The sequence below is a fragment of the Cervus canadensis genome, chromosome 15 (genome assembly GCF_019320065.1).
Source record: "Cervus canadensis isolate Bull #8, Minnesota chromosome 15, ASM1932006v1, whole genome shotgun sequence".
Lineage (NCBI taxonomy): Eukaryota > Metazoa > Chordata > Mammalia > Artiodactyla > Cervidae > Cervus > Cervus canadensis.
In genome coordinates, this window is record NC_057400.1 from 6146602 (window position 1) to 6168280 (window position 21679).

At 54.1% G+C, this 21679-nt stretch overlaps 1 protein-coding gene across 5 annotated transcripts in view; it reads right to left on the reverse strand.

Annotated features, from left to right (window-relative positions):
* The window catches only part of GLI2 (GLI family zinc finger 2), a 262316-nt gene that overhangs the window by 119398 nt on the left and 121239 nt on the right, over window positions 1–21679 (reverse strand). Inside the window, exon 1 of one of the 5 annotated variants that reach the window (XM_043488280.1) lies at window positions 11939–16717. The exons of 2 other annotated variants lie outside the window; for them this stretch is intronic. In XM_043488280.1, the coding sequence (XP_043344215.1) occupies window positions 11939–12244 (306 nt within the window). In that variant the 5' untranslated portion in view covers window positions 12245–16717. Of the gene's footprint in view, window positions 1–7150; window positions 8559–11938; window positions 16718–21679 lie in introns of those variants that run through there. 2 more of the 5 variants (XM_043488287.1, XM_043488286.1) reach the window with 2 other exon arrangements.

Below are 21679 nucleotides of genomic sequence, written 5' to 3' on the forward strand. Positions count from 1 at the left end.
TCCATAGCAGCCCCTGTGAGTACAAAGTCAACTGCCACGCCGGGCTCAGCCGCCACCATCAGCTGCCCACCACCTCAGACGCAGCACAGCCCCAAGCCACAGTCAAGCCTCCCAGTGCCTACAAGAGTGGGTGCCCCCATCCACCTGAGGGATGAGGAAACAGGCCCATTTCAGGCTGAATGGGGGGAAATCTGGGACCCAAACCCAGGCCTACCAGTCCCCCTGGCCCTCCTGCAGCCACATTCCACTGAGTGATTGCTGGCCCCAGGGCCGTCAGGCCCAGGAACAGACATCCCCAATGAAAGTCACCTCCAGGCACACCCTTGACTGAACGGAGGTTCCCAGGCACCCACCCCACTGCGTCCTCACTGCAGCTTCTCCCAGCACCACCCTCCAAACTCCTTTTTCTTCTTTGCACGGACAGCAGCTGCCACCGCATGCAGCTGTTGACAAACTAGTCAGCATCCTGCCGAGGCATCCTTCCAAGCCGCCCGCGTCCTCCTGAGCAGAGAGATACCTCATTAGCGTGCTATATTTCAGCCCCGAGAAAACAATGCATGCCAGGAGACCATAAACAACCAGGACAAATGCTACAGGTCGTGGGTGATGGATGCCACCCCTGGATGTTCGACGTGGGCCCTGCTGATACAGACAGGAGTGCGGCCGCTTCCGGGCACATCCATCTTTCCCCCAAACGCTGACACAGGGAGAAGTCAGCACAGCCTTGCTCCACATACACGGGGCCATGGCTCCCATCACCCACCCACCACGAGCCTCTCTCCTGATCTATGCTGCTCTCTGACGATTCTCAGAATCTCCAATCCTTACCATTCTACTTTTGCTACTGGTTCTTTTGATTATTATCCTAACTGTTTCCCTCCTTGCTCCAGGTCCAGGAATTCTTGAAAAATAAAGTTTCAGAACACCGCAGTTTTTGAAAAGGGCTGGCCAGCCAGACGAGCAATCAGGCCAACGCCAAGGCAAACAGGGGCCCTCGCACAGAGTAGGCTCTGTTGGCCCGAGGGGCGTTTCTGGAAGAGCAGCCATATTCAGTTCAATGTCATCACTCTGGCCTTTCGGGTGCCAGTAGGGACCACGGCCTGAGGCCAGAAGCGCTCTGGGGTGAGGACAGGCGGGACCTGGGGGCTTTCCCATGTGGCTAGACCCTGGGGCAGCAGCTCCCTCCTGGACCAGCCTCTGAACAAAGAAGTTGACCTGGGTGAGGTGCTGGGCTGGCTGAAGACCCCGGGCGTCTCCACCAAAGGTGACTGAGGAGGTATGAAATGCTCTCAGCAGTCACACTCCCTGCACACAAGCAAGGTTTGACGTCAGTTCCATCGTATGGTAATGGGGAGAAAGATGCAGCCAGATGCTCAGAGGAGGAGCATTGTCTAGGGAGCCTTCGACCGCTCTAGGGATGCCTATGGCCCAGCCCCAGCTGGGGAGGCTGCAAACACTCGCTAGGCTTTAAAAAGGGGACCAGAGCATAAAGATCCCTGAGGACCCCAAGGCTCTCCCAGAGGTTCCACAAAGCCAAGCTATCTTTATCTTTTACTAAGATTTCATCTTTCTCCCTCTCGCTCTCTCATGAGTGGACAGTGGCGGTTCCCAGAGGCTACCACGGAACAGATCAAATGCAGAAAACATAAGAAAAAGCTACCTTCTATAAGACCAGACAGTTAAGAGGTATGTGCAGTTGAAAAACAAGGTCATTCTTCTCATTTTTTGTTTGTTTTGGCAAGTATTTTTCCTAAAAATGGCTTGTTTTCCTTATTTTGAAGTGGCTTTGTAACTATTATCTTAAAATGAGTTGAAAATATCTTTCACATTTTTCAGTTGGAATTTTGAAAATGGTAAATATCGATAGATACAACACTTCTGAAAAACCTCTTTGGAGTTCTCCATAATTTTTAAGAGCATAAAGGAGTCCAGAGACCAAAAAGTTTGAGAACAGCAGTGGTAGAATTTTAATGACAAGGGGTGGTGAAGTGGGCAGGATGCCCTGGCCAGTGAAAAGGTTCCAAAGCAGGCAATACAATACGATCTCATTTTGTCAGAAAAAAGAAAATAGATGTGTGTGTATAATATGTGGACAGAGAAGGAAATGCAAGCACATGGTCCAAGATTTCACCACAGGCTCTGTCTGGGTGGTAGTGTGGAGGGAGGGATTCCTCTGCACCTGTTATTCACATATGTTACTACTACAATCAAATCAAGTGAATAATTCATGTTGAAGGTTTAGCCTCCCGTTTTCAGAAAAGCCCACGGAAGAGTAAATTAAACAAATAATATTTTGAGCCCTTCCTCTGAGCTGAGTACATGCTAAGGGTTCAAGAGACATGAGTATCAAATCTCGATGATGCTTATGGGCTATCAGCCTCGTTTTATAGACAAGAACCTGAAGGTCAGGGCAAGATTGAGCATCTTGTCCACGGTCACACAAACACGAGGGGACACACAGCCAGGACTCTGATCTGGGCTGGTCGGTCTGATCTGGGCTGACCAGGCCTGTGTCTCTGACCACTGGACCACTGGCTAGGTGGCCTTCCCTTGGTTCTCCAGCCTCAAGAAGAGCCTGCATGCCAGGGTCTCTGCCCACCCTTCTTTGGATCTGATGGCATGGGATTCAGCTCTGGTGGACAAGGACCCAGCTCTCTTCCGAGCATCCTGAAGCCCCCGTGTCCACTTCCAGACCAGACGGCGGCTATCAAACAGGGCCAGCAGGTACACCAACACCTCAGCAGGGGTCCGGCCACCACCACTCCATCCCTCAGAAGCTCATCCCAAATCAGAACACAAATGCAGCCTCCGAGGCTGGCCCACCAGGCCAGAAGTGAGGTCACGGCCCCAGGGACCCCCAGGCACAGATCTTCAACCCCAGCTTCTTGACCGCCCCACATGGGCGTGGAGCAGGTCACGGGGCAGGTGTCACAGTCTGAGGTCATGTCGCTGCTGCCTGCTCCAGCCTGCAGACTCGGGTCATCGGCCGCCCACCGTTGACCACCGGGCACAAGGACAAACTCTGTACTCCGTCCCTGCCTCAGCAGGTGGCTCCCTATCGCCTTTGACCCCGGCACAGTGAGAAGACCCTGAGCGCCCCCCTCTGGTGCCCCCTGGGAAGGGCCCGAATTCTCCACTGGTTTCTGAAAGGGTGTGCTGGCTGTGGGAGCTGAAAAACATAATAAATGGGCCCGGCTCCACGTGCAGCACCTAATTTGCAACAATATTGAAGTCCCCAACAATAACTCATTTACTCTTATAATAAATACATAAAAAAAAGACAAATTGCTACATTGAACATGCATTTTCTTCACTGCAAGTAGCTGCGACCCCAGGGAGAAAGCCCTGTGCTGCTAACTAATAGTAAATCCTTTGGAAAATCATGTGTCATAATGATGGACAACCAGGGAAGGGGTGTTAAATAGATTTAGAGGTTAGCGACTCTAACAAGAACAAAAGCCGTCCTGTGCAAACCGCACCTCGAGAAGAGTGCAGACTGGGTATGCTGAGCGCTCACCTTTGGACAGCCAGGTGCGGGAGGGACAGAAAAGTTTCTGTCCTGGGTGGGTGTGGCTGGCCGGGTGTCAGGACAGAGTTGGGGGGGAAGGGGAGAGGGGATGGGGAGGCCTAGGCCAGGATCTCCAGCCCTGGAAGGACCCCTGGAGGGAGGGTTTTCCAAAAAGCCAGCCCCTTCTGTGCATTTAGAAGGCGAACGCTCACAAAGCGCTCACCACACCCAGCTCAGCGCAGGCGCGGGGGATGCAGCCCCGCTCACTGAGATAAAAGCCATGACTTAGGATAAGGAAGGCTCCCAGGGGTGTCGGCATCAGGGCCTCTGCGGAAGCCTGGTGGCCGTGGCCTGGAGGAAGGGCCTGAGGGAAGGGCTGTCTCGTTCTCCTAGTTCACTAGTTTAAGGCCAGTGCAGTGATGAGTCACTCTTTCCCATCTATTCCTTCAAGTCCTGGCATTTGCCTTCTTCAATTTGGGAGTCCTGACCTCCAGGACAGGGCTTGACAGCCTTGTCCCCGATCCCAAGTGGCCTTTCCAACCATCTCTTATTGAGCTTCCATTTGTGCGCTGGCATGGGGCCCGGCCCAGAGAATTGGTGCCTGACGGCTGCTCACCGAACGGAAAGGGTGGACACGGGTCGCATTTACTGCATGCCTGGTGGCTGCCGGCTCTGTAGGAGGCCCCACAGCAAAGGGAAGCTTCAGGGGGTCGTATGACAGCCATCCGGAGGCTCTGGGGCGCCTGGCACTCTGCGCCAACCAGGGGCTGGGTGGCCCTCTAGCAGGGGCAGGGTCTGAAGCTGGCATGTAACCCAGCCCTTGGGAGGGGCGGAGGCACCCATGCAATCTCATCACAGGGGTCACCTGCTGCCAGCTTTATGCCCTGCCCTCCAACGCAGGGCTGGTACTAAACAGACACAACCACTGATCCATGTCACCTGCAAAGCTCAAGTTCTGGTCGACGTCATTGAGAATCGCACCTTGACCGGGGTCCATCCCATGCCAAACAACTTCACCAATTCCCTACGAGACCCAAGCCAAGCTGCTCCCTTCTCCCAGGACTCAGCTTCCTCAGCTATAAAATAGGGAGGGGGTTACCTAGACACTACACAGATCATCACAGCTTTTCTCCCATTCATTCATTCAGCCAATGATGGAAAAGCTTTCCACTTAAACAGATAGAAGTAATTCACAGTTATGACTCACTGAGATAGGGGCAATTCTGTGAAAACAACGCTGCAAACCAAACCGAGCTCTCCGCGCCTCCCCCCTGCCCCCCAAGAACATCAGTCTCTCCAACACCAACCAACACTTTAAGGCTCTGTACTCCAGTGTTAGTTAAAATACACTGACGCCGCTTAGACGTCTGATAGACCTTGCTTTAAAACTCAACACCACCCACTAGCCCAACATTCTTACACATATTAGAAACTGGGGACATTTCCAAAAAGGTCTAGAAAGAGAAACAAACTACAAGTCAAAAGGAGAGCGCCGTGGACCCCCTGCAGCCTGGAGCGCAGGAGGGGACACCCCTTGACCTTTGGGAACAGGCTTGCCTGCAGTTCCTTCCTCACTGCATTTCTCCAACTTCAAAACACAAGCACATAGATTTGCTTTCATTGGCGCTTTACGCCTTTGGGACTGCCAAACTGTTCCTCTGCTGGCTTCTAGCATCTCCCTTCTGGAAACCTTTCTATAGCTTAAACAACACTGCCTGGTGATTGATGACTATTTTGCGACTGCTATCAGTTTACTATTTTAACCAATACATCATAAATCAGGAAGAGGAATGCCAGGTCCAACTGGAGAGTGTAGCTTTCGCTCATTACCTGGGAGGATTATAGCCATTTCATAAAATCCATTATCTAGGGAAAGGATCCTATTGGCGGGGGGCAGCAAAATTCATTTCATGCTTCAAAAGTTTGTGATGGGGCTGGCTAGGAAAAAAAACCTTAAATTGTTTGGAAGGTAGGGATCATGATTTGTTTAAAAACCACAAATGGGCAAGCCTGAGCTGTGTCCATTATACTGAACGGCACTTTGTACTCAAATGCCCAGGGCCTTGGCCCCCTGACCGTAGTCCGCCCCCGACTCACCAATAGCTGGCCAGAGGAAGCGCTCTCCCCACACAGCTCCAGGCCAGGCCATGCTCATCTCTGCTAGGCCCTGTCTTGGTCCCCTCCAAGGCCATCTGTCCCATCCCTCCAGCCCTGTCTCAGCACGTCAGCGAGAGAGAGATTTTTCCGCACGACCATCGGGTGTGTCCTGCTGCTGCCCTGAGGATCAGGGGGATCCTAATTCCCAATGCCTGTGACATCAAGGGGCCCATTTCCTCTCTCATCTCATCCCCACCCTTTCCTGGCCCCTCACCACGTTCCAGGAGACTTTTCCCGTCTCCTCCTGGGGCTCCCCCTCATAGGGCGATGACACGCAGCTCCCCCTGCCTGGGAAGGCTTCCCTTTATAACACAGAGGAGCATGTTTCCAGCTGACGGCAGCTGTTCCCCCACGTCGACTACGTGCAGGTTTCCAACACTTCTCCTTCCGCAGACGCAGACTCTGATTTGACATGGTGGGGTCGTGTCACCACTTCCCCAAAGGCAGCCGCCAAGAAGACCTTACCTCCCTGTGTAACTCTCTGCTTCCAACTAGCAAACAGGAAAATACGGATGTCCCATGCAAGGATGGGGATTGAGGAGGGCCTCTGGCCCTCCCTGGCCCTCCCCTGAGAGCGTGAGCTCCTCCACACCAGGGCGGCACTCCCACAGCCTCAGGACCACCATCACCCCCACTGGAACAAGCTCCCCACTTTCAGGACCCCTGGGGGCGTCCTTCCTGGGGACCTGAAGGCCAAGCCAAGCAAGGACTTGTTGGAAGCCGGAAGAAGGAAGAATCAAAAGGATGTTAAAAAGAGACAATGAAAGAAAGTGTCTTCCAGATTTTGCCAAGCCTCAAGAACATTCCTTCTGAATATGATTTTGTTTCCTCCTCTCCTCAATTCAACTTTTCCCAAATTCATTCCTCATGCGAACACAGTGTCTTCCCCAGGGAAGCTCGGCTTTAACACACACATGTTTTTCTAAGTAACTCGGAGCTGAGGCTCCACAGACAATAAAGATTCTTGTCTGCGAATCCTCCTTGCCGCTGAGACCACCAGGGAATTCAGTGGTGAAGGCTGAGCTCCCAGACTCCCGATCCGCCAGATCTCAGAAGAAACTCCCAGTTCAAAGTTCTCGTGGGCACCCGGAGAGTTTCAGGGGCTGTCTGTCCCGGAGGAGGAGCTGGGAAGAAATCCTGCAATTGACGATGTGAATTTGCCTCCCACTCAATCCCTGACAACCTCTTCCTTCCCTTCCCCAAGCAGGAGTCACTTCACTTTCTTCTGTTCTCTCTCTCTCTCTAGTGGCCGAAGTCCTGCCTCCCCACCCCCGACCCCGGCTCTTTTCATTTACGCCCCCACCTCTGTCCCCACCTCCCCCAGCCAGCTTCCCCCTGGCTGGGCCCTACTCATGCTCCCAACTTCAAACTTGGAGCGCGGCGACGCGGCAGAACCTGCAGGCCAGGCCTGCGCAAACAAGAGCAGCCGCCTCCTCATTTCCACTTGAAGCGTCGCGGGAAAGCGGTCTTTCTCCTTCAACTTACCCAGCGCGGCCGGGAGGGAGGACGGCTGCCACCCGCCTGGAGGGGCGGCCCTGCGGGAGAGGGTGCCGCCGGGCGGGCGAGAGGCCGCCGGAGCCTCGGGATGGAGCAGCGGGAGGGAACATCAAGTGGCCGCCGGGAGGGAGGCGGGGCGCATGAATCATTGATGACCGGCGCTCGCTCCCTTGCTCGGGAGGGTTTAAGAACGCGGCTAATCTGAACGCCGGCTGGACTCCGGCTGGACTCGGAATCCGGCTGCCGCTGCGGGCAGCGTGTTCACCTTCCTATGGGGAACGTTTCTGGCCTGGGAAGTGTAGCACCCTCCTGCTGGGAGAAGCTGCCTGTCCGCCCGTCCTCCACCGGGCTGGGCTGTCCCAGAGCAAGGGTCTGGAGCTGGGGGGCCCGCAGTGCCTCAAGCTCCCTGCTCTGCAGCCCCCAGTGAGGGAGAGGGAGCTGGCGGGAACCTCAGGGGCCCATCCGGACTGGAGGAAGAAGGGGAAACGGAGCCCAGGAAAGGGAATGTGACTTGCCCAAGGTGCAAGTGGACCCCAGGCCACTGTCCCCAGGGAATCTCTGGAAGATTCCCTGGCCCTGTGTGGACACTGAGAGCCACAGAGCTAGGGAGCAGAGGCCTGCAGAATGGCCCTTCACAGGCAGGGGTCACGGACAATGTGACCCCAAGCCAACTTGCAGAAATGACACGTACAGAGTTTATCTTTGAGTGTGGCATTCTCCCCAGGCTATGGAAACTCACCCTTTTTTCGTTTCCCTTCCATAGGGAGGGGGGCCATGGCAATTACCTTGGGACAAGCAGCGCCCATCAAACACAGCTTGTGGATCTGCCAGGGGAGGTCGGCCAGGACCACTGACCTCCAAAGCCTCCACCTTGCTCCTGCACCACTTTTGCCAGGTGTTGGACTGGTGGAAGAATTCTGTATTTTCTGGTCACAGAGGGGAGGGGCCTACTGGGGTGGGACATGGTCAATACCATGGTCATCTTCAGGCCTTTTACCCCCAAGGACATTCTGTACCCTTTCTCCCATCTGATCTCAAGGCATCATGAAATGAAAGGTGGCCATTCTGTCCCCAAAGGGATAGCCTGCCTTAATGGGGTTAACAGAAATACAAGAGGCTAGAAATTCACCCCAGGAATGGAAAGGAGTTGCGGGGGGGAGGGGGGATGCGGAGAAGGGTGTGACCAGGAGGAGGGAGGCTTCTGAACCATCTACCCCTCCCCACACCCTGACCCTTTGGAATTCCACTCCTCTTTAGAAGGTCCCCGATTCCACGTCACCACAGAGACCCACTGAGTGTGGCCAACATCACTCCTGCCCCCACCCTCCACATCCTCCCACTTAAGCTGTCAGGAGCACATCTGGAGCCTCCCAAAACAGGACAGCTTCCTACGGAGGGGGCGGAGCCTGTGGGACCCACTCCTAGGTCAGGAAGGCAGCCCGGGCCTCCATGGTCCTCCCTGGGATCTTGAAGGAACTGTGTGCAGAAACACCGAGTGCATCCTTCACTCAAAGTCCGGCAGTGCTGCCCACGGGCACGAGGAACCAGGCTGGGTGTGGCCCGCCTGCCCATCACCATCACCTCTGTCCCACCTCTGACCTGCCCAGGGCACACTGCCAGCCTCTGGCCCCAGAAACAGAGCCCCCAGCGAGGCCCCACCAGAAGGGGCCCCACCCACAGGACCTGGGCATCACTGGGGCCTCTGGATCCCAGGTCAGCACCATTCAGGCCTGCTCACTTTCCCCACACTCCGAACAGCAGGGCTGGAGCTGAGTCAAGGCTACTTCCTGGGAGTGGAGGGTGCGGAGGAGACAGCCAAACCAGATGGGATGGGTGGAGATGCAAAGGGTCAGAGGTTTGTCTTGGTTGATTACACAAAAAGCTCATCCGCAAACCTCCTGGGTCAGCAAAATGAAAAAGCAGGCCCCTTCTTGGGTGGTACGGCCTCAGATGGCACCACAGAGCCCACAAAAAAAAAAGAAAGAAAAAACAAGGGAAGTGACCCAAACTTAGCCTCAGCCTGGGGGGAGCACAAGGTCTGGGGATGGGTGGGAGGCTGCAGGCCAGAGCCTCTCCTGGTGGCAAGAACACCAGGCAGCCAGCCGTGGTGCAGGTGGGGGCCGGGGCTCCTCCCCAGAGAGTAGAGAACTGGCCTAGCAGCTACTGGCTCTCAATCATCCAGGGAGATGCTTCCTGACTTAAGGCATGTGGCTGTCTGGAGCCTCCCAAATCGCTACAATTATGCCTCTAAACTTTCTAGAAGCTCAAGCTGGATTTATACAGCCCGCCCCACCCCCAGCCTTACTCAGAGACGGAAGTGAGGTGGCTTGAGGGGACAGGACCACAGGGTGTCATCGTCCTTCCGTCCCCTTGGGCCAGAATGAGACAGCTCCTGGCCCAACCGTGGACACCCCACAGAAAGGGCTGCTCTCTGGGCCCCACGCCCATCTCCAGTTAGCCCTTTGCAAGGTGCTTGCCTCCTGTTCAGACCTTCCACATGCAGCAGTAAGCTGGTTCTCTTCCACTAAGCTTAAGGGAGCTTTAAGAAATATCCTCCTGTGACTTACAAATGCCCTGTGCGTGCGAGTCGGGTCTGACCCTTTGCAACCCAACGGACTGTAGCCCACCAGGCTCCTCTGTCCATGGGATTCTCCAGACAAGAATACTGGAGTGGGTTGCTGTGCCCTCCTTCAGGGGATCTTCCCAATTCAGGGATCGAACCCAAGTCTCACATCTCCTGCATTGGCAGGCAGGTTCTTTACCACTAGCACCAGCTGGTAAGCCCAGAGAGAGCAAAAGCCATTTTGTGTCTATTGGCCGGCTCAGGGACATGAGGGTAGTAGAATCTCCTCCAGGAAGTCCACCATCTATGACTCTCTCCCTCTCTCTCTTTCCCCCAGACATATAAACACTCCAGGGTCAGCAGAGAACATGACTCACAGGATCCAAGCTGCCTTGGCCCCGAGGAAGCGATACTAGAGACAGCAGGTGGAAAACAGACATAGCTTGGAAACAGAGCCACGGAAGAGGCCCACAGCAGCTCCCTCAGGTCCCTGACTGGTCTGTCCCCACTCCACCCGCAGGGAGCATCCCACGCAGACACGGGTTCTCCACACCCTGGAAACGTGGCCCCACCAAAGCCCTGCAGCTGATGATCAAATCAAGTGACTACCCTTGGAAAGCTGTCTACCTCTCTGGTCGCCCCCACAAATGGGCCATCTAGCTGATAAGCTGGCCTTCTCACTGAACTAATGTGCCTGCAGGCCCACCACACAGTCTCGCTCCTGCCCTTACAACCCTGCCTCTTCTGAGCACCAGCCTTCCTGACCGGGCTCCCCTAGCCGCATCCTCTCCGGGCTTATCTTTGCCTTTGTGAGACAGGACACATCAGACCCTTGATTTCATTCTGAATCCAGGCTGTTCCCACTTACAAAGGAGCTGTGTTCCCCAAGTTCAGCGTTTTGCAAACCAATGATTTGGACCCCAGATGCATTTTTCCGTAGTGAATAATGTGTGAGTGGGTTTCCAGGTGACCCACAATGTGCTGGGAAACTGCAGAACTACAGTTAAAACTTCTACTTAAAAGATACAGTCCCTAGAGAAAGAGAGATATCATATGATATCGCTTATATGAGGGATATTTAAAAAAAGGTACAAAAAATGTATTTACACAACAGAAATAGAGTCACAGATACAAAAACTACACTTATGGTTATCAAAGGGGAAGGAGTGGGGTGGGACAAGCTGGGGGAGTGGCCTGAGATACAGACACGACTGTACATACGACCGATGACCGATAAGGACCTGCTGTTTAGTACGGGGAACTCCACTCACTGCTCTGTAATGGCCTGTGTAGGAAAGAAACTGCAAGTGGATATATGTATACATGTAACTGAATCACTGTGCTGCACATCTCAAGCTAATACGACGCTGCAAACCAACTACACTCTAATAAAAGTTCATTTAAAAAAGTTAAAAATGCAATACAACCCTCATAATGCAGCAAACTGGAAGCCACTGAGCATTTGCTTACAGTAGGTTATGGATCTGTGTGTTATGTCTGTTGCGTCCTAGGGCTTGAAGCAAAGCATCATCAGGGCAGAGAAGGTTGGGACGGACTCCACAGCCAGGACTCCACAGCCAGGACTCGTCCTCTTGCGGTGCTGGGGAAGGGGCGGGCACTGGCGGCTCACACAGTCCTTCACTGGGGGCAGTGTGGCCACTGGCCAGGGCTGCAGCGGGCTGGGTGTGGAGGGGGCAGCAGGTGTCTTTGAGAGCCCTCCTTAGGGGACCTCAAAGCAAGCCTTATGCTCCCAGGGTCTCCCAAGGCCTCTCTCAGGGCCCCCAATGGACACATCCTCTTCTCATTGACCTGATGACCTGAGGAAAGGAGGTCAAGTTGTGAGGAATCTAAGCCAGGTCCTCCAATGGTTCAGTCACAGCAAAGACTGTTCCCAGGTCTCCCGTCATCTTATAACCCGAGGAAGCAGATGCTGTGAACACCAGTGCAAACAGCTGGAAGGCGGCAGAGCCCACAGCCAGCTGTGTGGCCCTGGCTGCTCCTGTGATGCTCTCACACCTCAGGCCCACAGGCAACTGACAGGGAGCAGGGCCACCTCCCACGTCCCCAGGGTCGTGGAGACCCACCTCGCTCACCCAGAATCACGGAGCGCCTGCTCAACACGTGCACAGTGGAACAATACTGAGCAAGATGCTACAGGTCTCCCTAAAAGCTCAGTCCCCACCTGCCAGGCCAGGCACGCCTGGCCAGCTCACCTGGGTGCCAGGCGCTCCTGGTGGACCCACGGCCCCTGCCAAGGGCTTCCAGCTCTCACAGCTGATCCATCCCACGGGAGAGGCAGCCAGGCGGACACTGCTCAGCATATCTTGCAGATAAGGAAGCAAGAGTGTCTGAAATCCCACGGCTGGTGCGGGGACAGGACACACAGAACCCAGGACTCCCGGGAGCTCCCGGAGAGCGAGGACTGCAGCGCCCGGCAGGAAGCCTGGCGCAGGGCGAGGGCTGGCAGCGTGGCGGCTGAACTGCGTCCTGCTGTTAGGAGGCATCTCCCATGCAGGCATGTGTTCATCCCACAAACATTTAGCAAATGCCTTTGGGGCCAGCGCTCACCCCAAGTGCATTCCAGGTCTCCTCGGGGGCCTCCTTCATAGACAGCTGGGCTCGCTGAGCCCTTCCTTCATCAAGAGTCCCAGGCCTGGGGGGCCTGGCTTCCCTCTGCTCACCCCACACCCTGGTCAAGGCACAGGTAAGCAGGGGACTTTGAACTAGAGAAACCTGGAGAAACTGGCCACAGAGAACTCCCCAAGTGCTGCAGCCCCCAGACTAAGGGACCATCCGGCCACCTCCCCTTTGTCATCACACAGCAGGTCATCTGTCTTGGCCTGCCCAAGACAGACACCTCTTCTGACTTGTTTCTTTTGGGAACAGAGGAAGAAAAGACACACACGGGGCCACTTCACCCCTTCTGCGGCAGCTGTGTGTCTCCATGTTCCTCCTCCCCATCTCGGGTGGCTCGCCCCTCAGATGTATAATGAATCAGGCACTCGCTCATTAATAAAAAATGACAAGCGATCAGCTCATTGAAATCCGCAGAGCTGTCGGAGCCTGCAGACACAATCCCTACCTAGCTCTGCGATTCCACTGTGGTCCAGCGGTAATGAGTCTGTAGGGTAGACAGGCCAGCTCGTGAGCTTCTTAGCACAAAGGCAGCCAAGTCACCTTTTCAGGTCAGGCAGTTCAGCGCCCACAGGTTAAGGCCTTTTTCATCTGTATTAACAAAGGAGCTCAGCTCAACAGGCTCACTCACACCCAAGGTCAGGGAGGTGGGAGGTATCGCTGGGGCTGTGGAGAGTCCATCCCACCGTGGCATCAGCAATCCACCATGTCCACTTCCCCCAGGGGTCCAGGACCCGGCCAGACTTAGAGACTAAAACAGGAGACTGACTTTTTGTCTTCAAAAGCAAGGAAGTGAACCAGAAGACTTGACAGGAGCCCAGATGCCTATAGGGCAGCTGGCCCCGGCCACAGGCCTGGTGTCAGGACCATCTCCCAGCTCTTGTCACCTGGAGCTGAGTCACAGGCCAGGCCTGCCAGGACTTTGGGTGCTTTATGCTCACTTCAGCACTCATTACACACGGGACCTACACCCACTGCAGTGTTTTACAGGCATCCTTGGAGCCTGGCAGGATCGTGGTGCCTTGAACACAGGCAGCCCTGAGATGGAAGCAGAGCAGAGGGATGTAGCATCTTAATCCATCACCCATCACCCATCATTGAACAATAAACCACAGTTTTATTGCTGGGGTCAACGGGTCTAGGGGCTCCAAAATTTTAAGGGCCCAGTGGTCCAGCCCTCAGCTTCAGTCACCATCATTTACATGGGTTACACCACAACCACCGCACTGCACATTTCCTGCCTGTGAGGGCTGCATCACGTATGTAATGAAATCAGCTCCAATTTTCACAACAATCCTGCAAGGTAGGGACTCTGACCCCCACAGTATTAGAAGTGGGGTAATTTTCCTGAGGCCTCACAGAACCGAACTGCAGAGCCCAGCCCCTTCCGCATCCTCTGCGTCAAGGACCCCCACTGCTCTAGAACCCTCAGTGACTACCTATTAACAGTGGAGTTGAGTCCAGGCTCTGTGATGAGCCTGCACACAATGGAATCTTCCACCGAATCTTCTCCCAAGGCAAACAGGTTCCCTCCAGACCCTTCACCCATCTCTGACCCACCAGGACAGCTGTCTGAAATGCCCTCTCCGGGTCCCTCCACACAGCTCAGCCACTCATCCTTCACACCAAAGTGCCCCTTCCCCACTCCAGGTAACAGTGACCACTGCTGAGTCCCAATCCTGGAGTCCTGACTTTGGGCCAAGTCCAAGGGGAGCCTTTATTTTTTCTATTAAAAAAATTTTTTTTATTGGGGTTTAATTGCTTTATAATGTTGTATTAGTTTTCACTGTATGGCAAAGTAAATCAGTTATACGTATATATGTAGCCCCGCTTTTTGGATTTCTTTCCTACGTAGGGAGTATTGTTCTCTGAGCTCTACAGTAGGTTCTAGTTTAGTCATGTAATGTAAGGTTCTACATTAGTCATCTGTTTTATACACAGTAATGTACAGATGTCAATCCCAATCTCTCAATTCATCCCACCCCTCCTTTCCCAAGGGGAGCCTTTAGATCTTCTATCAACAACATGGAGAACCAGCCTGAGCAGAGGGCGCTCCAGGGCCTGGGCCAGAGCTGGAGTGAGTCTCAAGCCCAGGATGAAGGCTGGGAGAGGATGAGGGACCCCACCATGCAGATGAAGGAGCCCAGGTGAGGCAAGGTGGGACACAGCATGCCACACGGTTCCGTGGCATGGGGACCAAAGTCAGGCCTTGCAGCATCTTACAGCGTGAAGGAGACAGAAATTCCTGGCCGTGGGTCGACTGTAGATCAGGAAGTAAGTCTAGACACAGCCCTGGTCCACAACCAGTGATCCGCCTGGGGGACCTTCACAAACTCCCCCAGCCTCTTGAGTTTCCTCTCCAACCCCATCCATCTTCCACCCTGTGGCCAAGGGAGGACCCGTGCCTGCCCGGCCACTGTGATGACCTCTGGGAGCAGACAGGGCGGGGCGAGGCCTGCTTTTCTCTATGGGCTTCAGGACTATTTACACACGTTCTGGAAAGCAGGCGTAACTTTTTAATAACAAAAAAGGAGGCTCCTCTATAGGGTTGTTTGCTGTGAGGCTTAGCTGTCTTCATTCATCACTCACTCACTCTTTGCACACAGTCTCCCAGCTCTGGTTTCAGGAAAACAACCCCTTCCTACAAAAGGGGAGGGGGCCACCTTTGGTGTACACGACATTCCAAGGCCAAGGAAGGATCCAGTGGAGAAAGCTCTCTCAGGCAGGAGGCCCTGGCTTCTACTTTTACAACCAATGCAGTATATGACCTCAGCATGGTCCCTCCCCTCCCCAGGGCCTCACCTGTAAAAAGGAAAAAAAAGCCCCTTCCATCTCTGACATTGCCAGATGTTTGGGGAGGGCCCCAGAAAATATCAAGTAATTGGAGGCTGCGCAGCCCCAGGCAACCTCCTTTATGAGGCGATGAAGAGCATCTTTGTAATGAAGCTATTAACCAGGTCATCTTGGGGCTCGGGGAGGCGACGCCCCACCCGCTGTGCCTCGGCAAAGCCCAGCCAGGACTGAGGCTCATGCACAGGCTCTGCCGGGGCAAGACCGCTCCAGTCCTGCCCCAGCCTGGAGCACGGAGACAATCCATTGCAAAACCCGTGCCTTGGGGAGGAGTCTGCCCTACATTGAGAAACACTTTCCAAATGAGATAATTATTTAATAGGTAATAAGTGGGGTCGGGCGGGGTGGAGGGAATTCAGTTGATTAAAAGCCTGTGGCCCCCAGCGCTGTGTGCCTTCCCCAGGGTGAAGCCTCCCCCTTCACCTCCTGATGCCTTCTGAATCTGAGCTCCCCTCTATCACTGCCCAGGTACCCAGTGAGAAGCAGCCCACCGGCTACTGAGCTGCATGGGAGCCCAAGGTGGAGGGCCCACACAAGGCGTCAGGCAGAACCCAAACTCTGCAGTCACTCAGCAGCTTGTGTCTTTCCCCATCCTGCCCGGGGGGACGCTAAGGCCCAAGAGGGAAAACAGCAGGATGAAAGCAGACCAGGGTGGAGCCAGGAGAGGGAGCGCCGAGAAACATCCGAGACTGGGTCACGGCTTGGCCCTGGCCCAGGAGTCCTGCATCCTCAGAGAGCTTCATGTGCCTCTGCCCATCCCAACTCACCAAGGTGGAGGCGGGGGTGTCAAAGGAGGCCTTAATCAGCCTTTGAACCTGTGGACATGGGAGAGGGGAAGGCATCACCCACCAGCCACATGCAGGTACCATGTGGAATACACACACACCCGTTTACTTGCACAGGTTGTTTATATCTTGTTTCTTGACAGTAAAGACACTGAGCCTCAGGGAGGTAAATGACTCACTGAAGGTCATCAGCCCTGGGAATCAATTCCACTCTCATCTGGCTCCAAAATGCACCACGCTCTGTACCACCCACCTGCCCCGAGCCCCAGAAAGTATGAACTCCCTTTCCACCCCAACCACTCTAGAAAGATGCCCAGGCAACCTCAGTCTCAAGGAATTTAAGTGTCTGCAGCAATGCTTCCATCAACCCTCTAAAGATGATTTGAGTGACTGCTCCGGGGATAGCACCAAGAGAATTAGAAGCAACTATGACTCTGAATGAAGGGGCTTACAGTCTCTGAGAGTTTGCAAAGAGAAACAAGTAGAATTATAAGAAAATGGTAAGGAGAGTTTGCAAGGGCCATGGGTCATGATCAGGCTGTAAGTGAAAAAAAAATAAAAAAATATATATATAAACAGTAAAGGCATGGTTGTCCACTGGGGGCTATAATGAGGAAGTGCAAACTACACGGAAATGGCGAGAACATAGCAGGTGATCAATTAAAAAAACGAGCTGGGTAGATGGGCAGGTGGTTGGGTGGGTTGGTGGATTGATGGATGGATGTCGGGGGGTGGATAGATGGATAGATTGATGGGTGGGTAGAGGGATGGATGAGTGGATGGATAGAGGAAAGGGTGAATGGATGGACAGAGGGAAGGAGGGAGAGATGGGTGGATTGATGGATGGATGTCGGGGGGTGGATAGATGGATAGATTGATGGGTGGGTAGATGGATGGATGCGTGGATGGATAGAGGAAAGGGTGAATGGATGGACAGAGGGAAGGAGGGAGAGATGGGTGGATGGATGGATGGATGGATGCAGGGATGGGTAAATAGATGGATGAGTGGATGGATGGAGGGAAGGGTGAATGGAGGGATGGAGGGAGAGATGAGTGAATGGATGAAGGGATGGGTGGATGGAGGGATGGGTGAACGTATGGAGAGATGGGTTAATGGATGGATGGGTGAATGGATGGAGGGATGAAGAGATGGGTGAATGGATGAAGAGATGGGTGAATGGATGGAGAGATGGGTGAGTGAATTAAGGGATGGATGGATGGGTGAGTGAATGGATGGATGGGTGAATGGATGGGGGGATAGGTGAACTGATAGATGGATGGATGGAGGGAGGGATGGGTGAATGGATGGATGGATAAGTAAACAGATGGATGGATGGGTGAATGGATGGAGGGATGGGTGAATTGACAGATGGATGGATATATGGGAGGATGGAGGGATGGATGGATGGGTTGATAGATGGGGGTGTGGATGCACAGAAGCTCTGTAATCAGGGCATTTCCTCTTTTCTGTCTCTACCTCTCATCTCTACCTGACATCTCTTTTTCCTTTCCTCCACAGACACTCAACTTAGATCTTGATCTTTAGGACAGTGACTTCAGAGACTAAGATTCTCAGCCCCGTGCATCTAAGAGAACACACATCATGAAGCCTTCCCCTGGTCTTCAGACTAGAACAGCCAGAGGCCTGGAGGAATGAACTTTTCCTCTCAGCCTCCCCACCACCACACTCTCTTGCCATCCTCCACAAGCCCACAGCCCACGCCTCCGCCTGTGCAGGCAGCAACCCCTGGACATAAATCAGAGGGCCCCTGGGTCTGTTTCAACTCAGAGAGGGCCACTCCCCTGGGCCTGAAAATGAGCCAGGTCCACCAGGGGGCCCAGTCACCCATCAGGGGCTTATTTGTCTGGAATTTTTATCCCATTCCAGCCACATGAGGCGTCTTCATATGCCCTGGAGGAACGAGGAATGCACTGGACAGCCAGCAGAGGCAACCAGGCAACACGGGTCTGCAGAATATTGGGAGAGGGCGGGGGAGGGCAGGCAGGGCTTAGACTGCAGTACCCTGGAGCTCAGAGGGTCCCTGGAGCTCAGAGGATTCTTGGTGTTGTGGGGGTGTCCTGTGGGCAGTCAGGCCAGCTCCATCACACAGTAGCCAGTCCCAAGCCAAAGCCAGCCAGGGACTACACAGCCTAAGGGCAGCAGAGGCCCAGGGGAGGGTGCAGGTCCACTTTAGAATGAAGCCCCTAACTGACCAAATTTCTCCCCAGCCCAACTTACTCGCCATCCTGCCTCCTGGCCCAGGAGCTGCCTTCCCAAGCCTGTCACATGTGGGCAGCCCAAATCCCGGCCTGGAGCCTGCCAGGAGGGAACTGGAAAGGCTCAGCCGTGGGTGATGAGATGGGTGATGGTCTCGGCTCAGACTCTAGGTGCAGCCAGCAGAGCCCGCATCAGCATCTGAGATGCTGGAGGCAGGCACTGCGATATCCTTGAACGCTCCTGGGTGCTGACACCAGAGGAGCCCCGAGGAAGGAAACGGGGCAGAAATGGAGAGGAGCCCATTCATCAAGTTTCTTGGCCTGAAGTGGCAGAAAAGTGAGAATGGACAGCAGGGAGAGCTTAGCATTGGAGTCAGCGGCCCCGGCTGAGTTCCAGTTGTGCAGACATGTTTAAGTGACCCACCTCCATGAGCCTCAACATCCCCCTTTTGTAAAATGCAGACAAGAGTGATGACGTAGCCGACTTTCCGTAATGAGCTTCATGGAACACGCGCCGTAACAAGTGGAAGGGACATCCTCCTGCTCCTCTCTCTCGGCGCCCACGATGCCCTCACAAGAGGCTAACCCATCTTTGTACAACCACACCGGGCATGGTGCACAGCTCCCAGGGGCACAGCTGGTAGAGGCTGGCTGGTCCATGGAACGGCAAAGGCCCCGGCACCCTGCGGAGGCACATGAGGGGCTCAGGGCCAGTGATGGCAGCGATGGTGCAAAGGTCATCTCCTCACTGCGACATCTGTATTCCAAGCCAAAGGAATGAACTTATAATGGTAGAATTCCAGGCTTCAGCCCCAAGTGGGCTGGGGAGGAGTGGGCAGGAGAGGTGTCTGTGGGCACGGAAGCCTTCCTCAAGCCATGGAAAAGCTGTCTCTTCTGTCTGTGTGTGCGAGTGACCCTGCCTCGGAGAGGCCAGCCCTGGCTCCACGTGCCAGCCCTCCGTCCCACGTTGACTTTATTTGTGCCCACAAAGCATGTCACCCAAGGCTGGAGTGACAAGGGGTGGGGGGCGGGGCTTGCCCGGGGTGAGCAGGGGAGGATTCCAGCACCTCCTCTGGCCTGAAGTGGCCCCAGCCAGGCCCAGAGCAGAGCTGGCCCACGAACGGGGCGGGGAGCATGCTCCTCGCATAGGAAACGACTCAGACGCCTGTCCCTGTCTGACATCAGCCTGGGTGGAACAGGGATGGCAAACTCCATGTGTCCTTCTCTACTGGGATTCCCTTCAAGAATCCAAGCTCAAGATTTGTTATCAAGTCAATGGTGGCTCAGTGGTAAAGAATGCACTTGCAATGCAGGAGATCTTCCCAACCCATGGGTTGGGACGATCCCCTGGAGAAGGGAATGGCAACCCACTCTCCAGGTATGCCTACCTGGAGAATTTCATGGACAGAGGAGCCTGGCGGGCTACAGTCCATGGGGTCACAAGAGTAGGACACGACTTAGCAACTAAACCACCAAACCACCAAGTGTATTTTATGCCGGCAAATGTCGTCTAGGCTGTAATCCCAGAGCTGCCCCAGGGTCTTTCTTACCCACTCACTCTGGGTCTGGGGCTGCTTCCTCTGAGCCTGAAGTTCAAAGCTCCCCTGGCCCTGCCCTGACCTGCCTTTCCAGTCTCAGCTCAGTCCTGAGCCAAGAAGAGTATTTCTCCAAGATGTGATGATCTTCTCCCACCCAACCAGCCTGCCCCACGCCCTGGACATCTCCATTTCCTCCCCGTGGGCCTCTGCTCCTCTTTTCCCGGCCCCAGTCAGACTCTCTGCAAACAGGGTTCCTCAGCTCCATCACAGCTCCCTGCCCTCCCACGCCATCTCCTCCGAGAGGCCTTCCCTGATCACTCTCTCCTGCTCTGTTCCGGGCACCTCCTTCCCAGCAGCTCTTGCTGAAAAGGTCTCATGTGTATTTACCTGTGTATTTACCCCCACTGCCTCCAAGGGCAGAGGAGCTCGGTGGATGTAGTCACCACAGTGGTTTAGCCCGCTGCCCACAGCCTGGCGGGAGCTAGCCCCCCTCTCCTGGGAAGGCCTCCATGATAGGGCCTCCCACTCTGCCTTGACTCACGCTTAGTTCCCAAGGGCAAGGGCCCAGCCTGCCTCACCTGTGGGTCCTCCCAGGACATAAACAGCCCCAAAGGATTCCAAGGCAGACCTGCATTCCAGAGAAGCCGGGTGCCCAAGCCACAGGTGACCGTGTCCACTAGATCCCCCCAAGTACAAGACCACGACCATTCCACTGGCTCTGAACTTGCCCAGGCTCACTGGCAGTATGTCTGCATATCTGTTTCCCCAAAGAATAACCCAGACAGAGCAAAACAACAGAACTGAAAAGTCCCCACTTGAGAGGTCACTTCAACCCAGGCCCAGATGGACTTCATCAATGGGCTCAAGCCGGTGGGTCCACAGCCCAGCCGGGCTTCCCTGAGTAGACCCCAAAAGGATCCCGCTGAAAACCATGACCCATTTCATACTGCTTCGGTTTAATTTTCATGATTCTTTTTTTAAACTTAAAAAAATATCTAGGCGTTTCTGCATACAATGAGGAAAAAAAAAAAGCAAATAGCACAGAAAGGCTTATGAACACTGACACCCCTCACCGTGGTCTGGAGGCATCTCTCTGCTTTGAACTTTTTAAACTTTCTCTACTTTTAACACCTCTGACAGCTACCTGATCCTTATAAGGAATATATTAAAACACCGTGTTTTGGTTCTTTAATCCCACGAGCTCAGTGTTTGATCAGTTTTCTCTATGGAGGAAAACTTGATTCGCTGAAGCCCCCCAACCAGGCACAGGATGGTGGATCAGGCCACCCTTTCCTCCCCACGTAATGATGACTCACCTGCTATTCCTCCAGGTGTGGAGCCTCTCTACTGATGCCTTTCCCCAACTCCCCAGGTCCTCCACCCCCGGTTCCTTCTGCACCGATGCAGGAGGTGGCCACAGTGTAAACCTTGCGTCATCACTCTCTTTGGGGGGCTCCCTGCTGGGGTCCCTTCCTTCACCTACTCCCTTATCAGAGGATCTTTAAAGAACCAAGAAAGAGGTGTGGGAGGTGAAAGCTCTGAGTCCTTCCTTCATGACTGGAAACATCCCTCATCCCTGAGTGACAGGTTGAGAGTCTGATGGATTATTTCCCTTCTCCCTGCCAGGGCAAAGTCACGTTCTTTCCACACAGGCTGCTGCTGCTCCAGAGGGCGGTACCATCCTCCCACTTGGGTAGACAAGATGGGCTTCTTGTTAGTTTGTTTGTTTTCCCATTCTCTAGACATTTTCAGAAAATCTCTTTATTCTTGGTTATCTGAAATTTCACAAAGACATGTTGAAATAGGATTTTTTTTTTCTTATAAGTGTTAGGCGTGCAGAAGAGCATTTTATTGTAAGGATTTCTGTCTTTCTGATATGGAGAATTTTCTTCTGTTAACTCTTATCATTTTCTCTCATCCATTTTCTGTA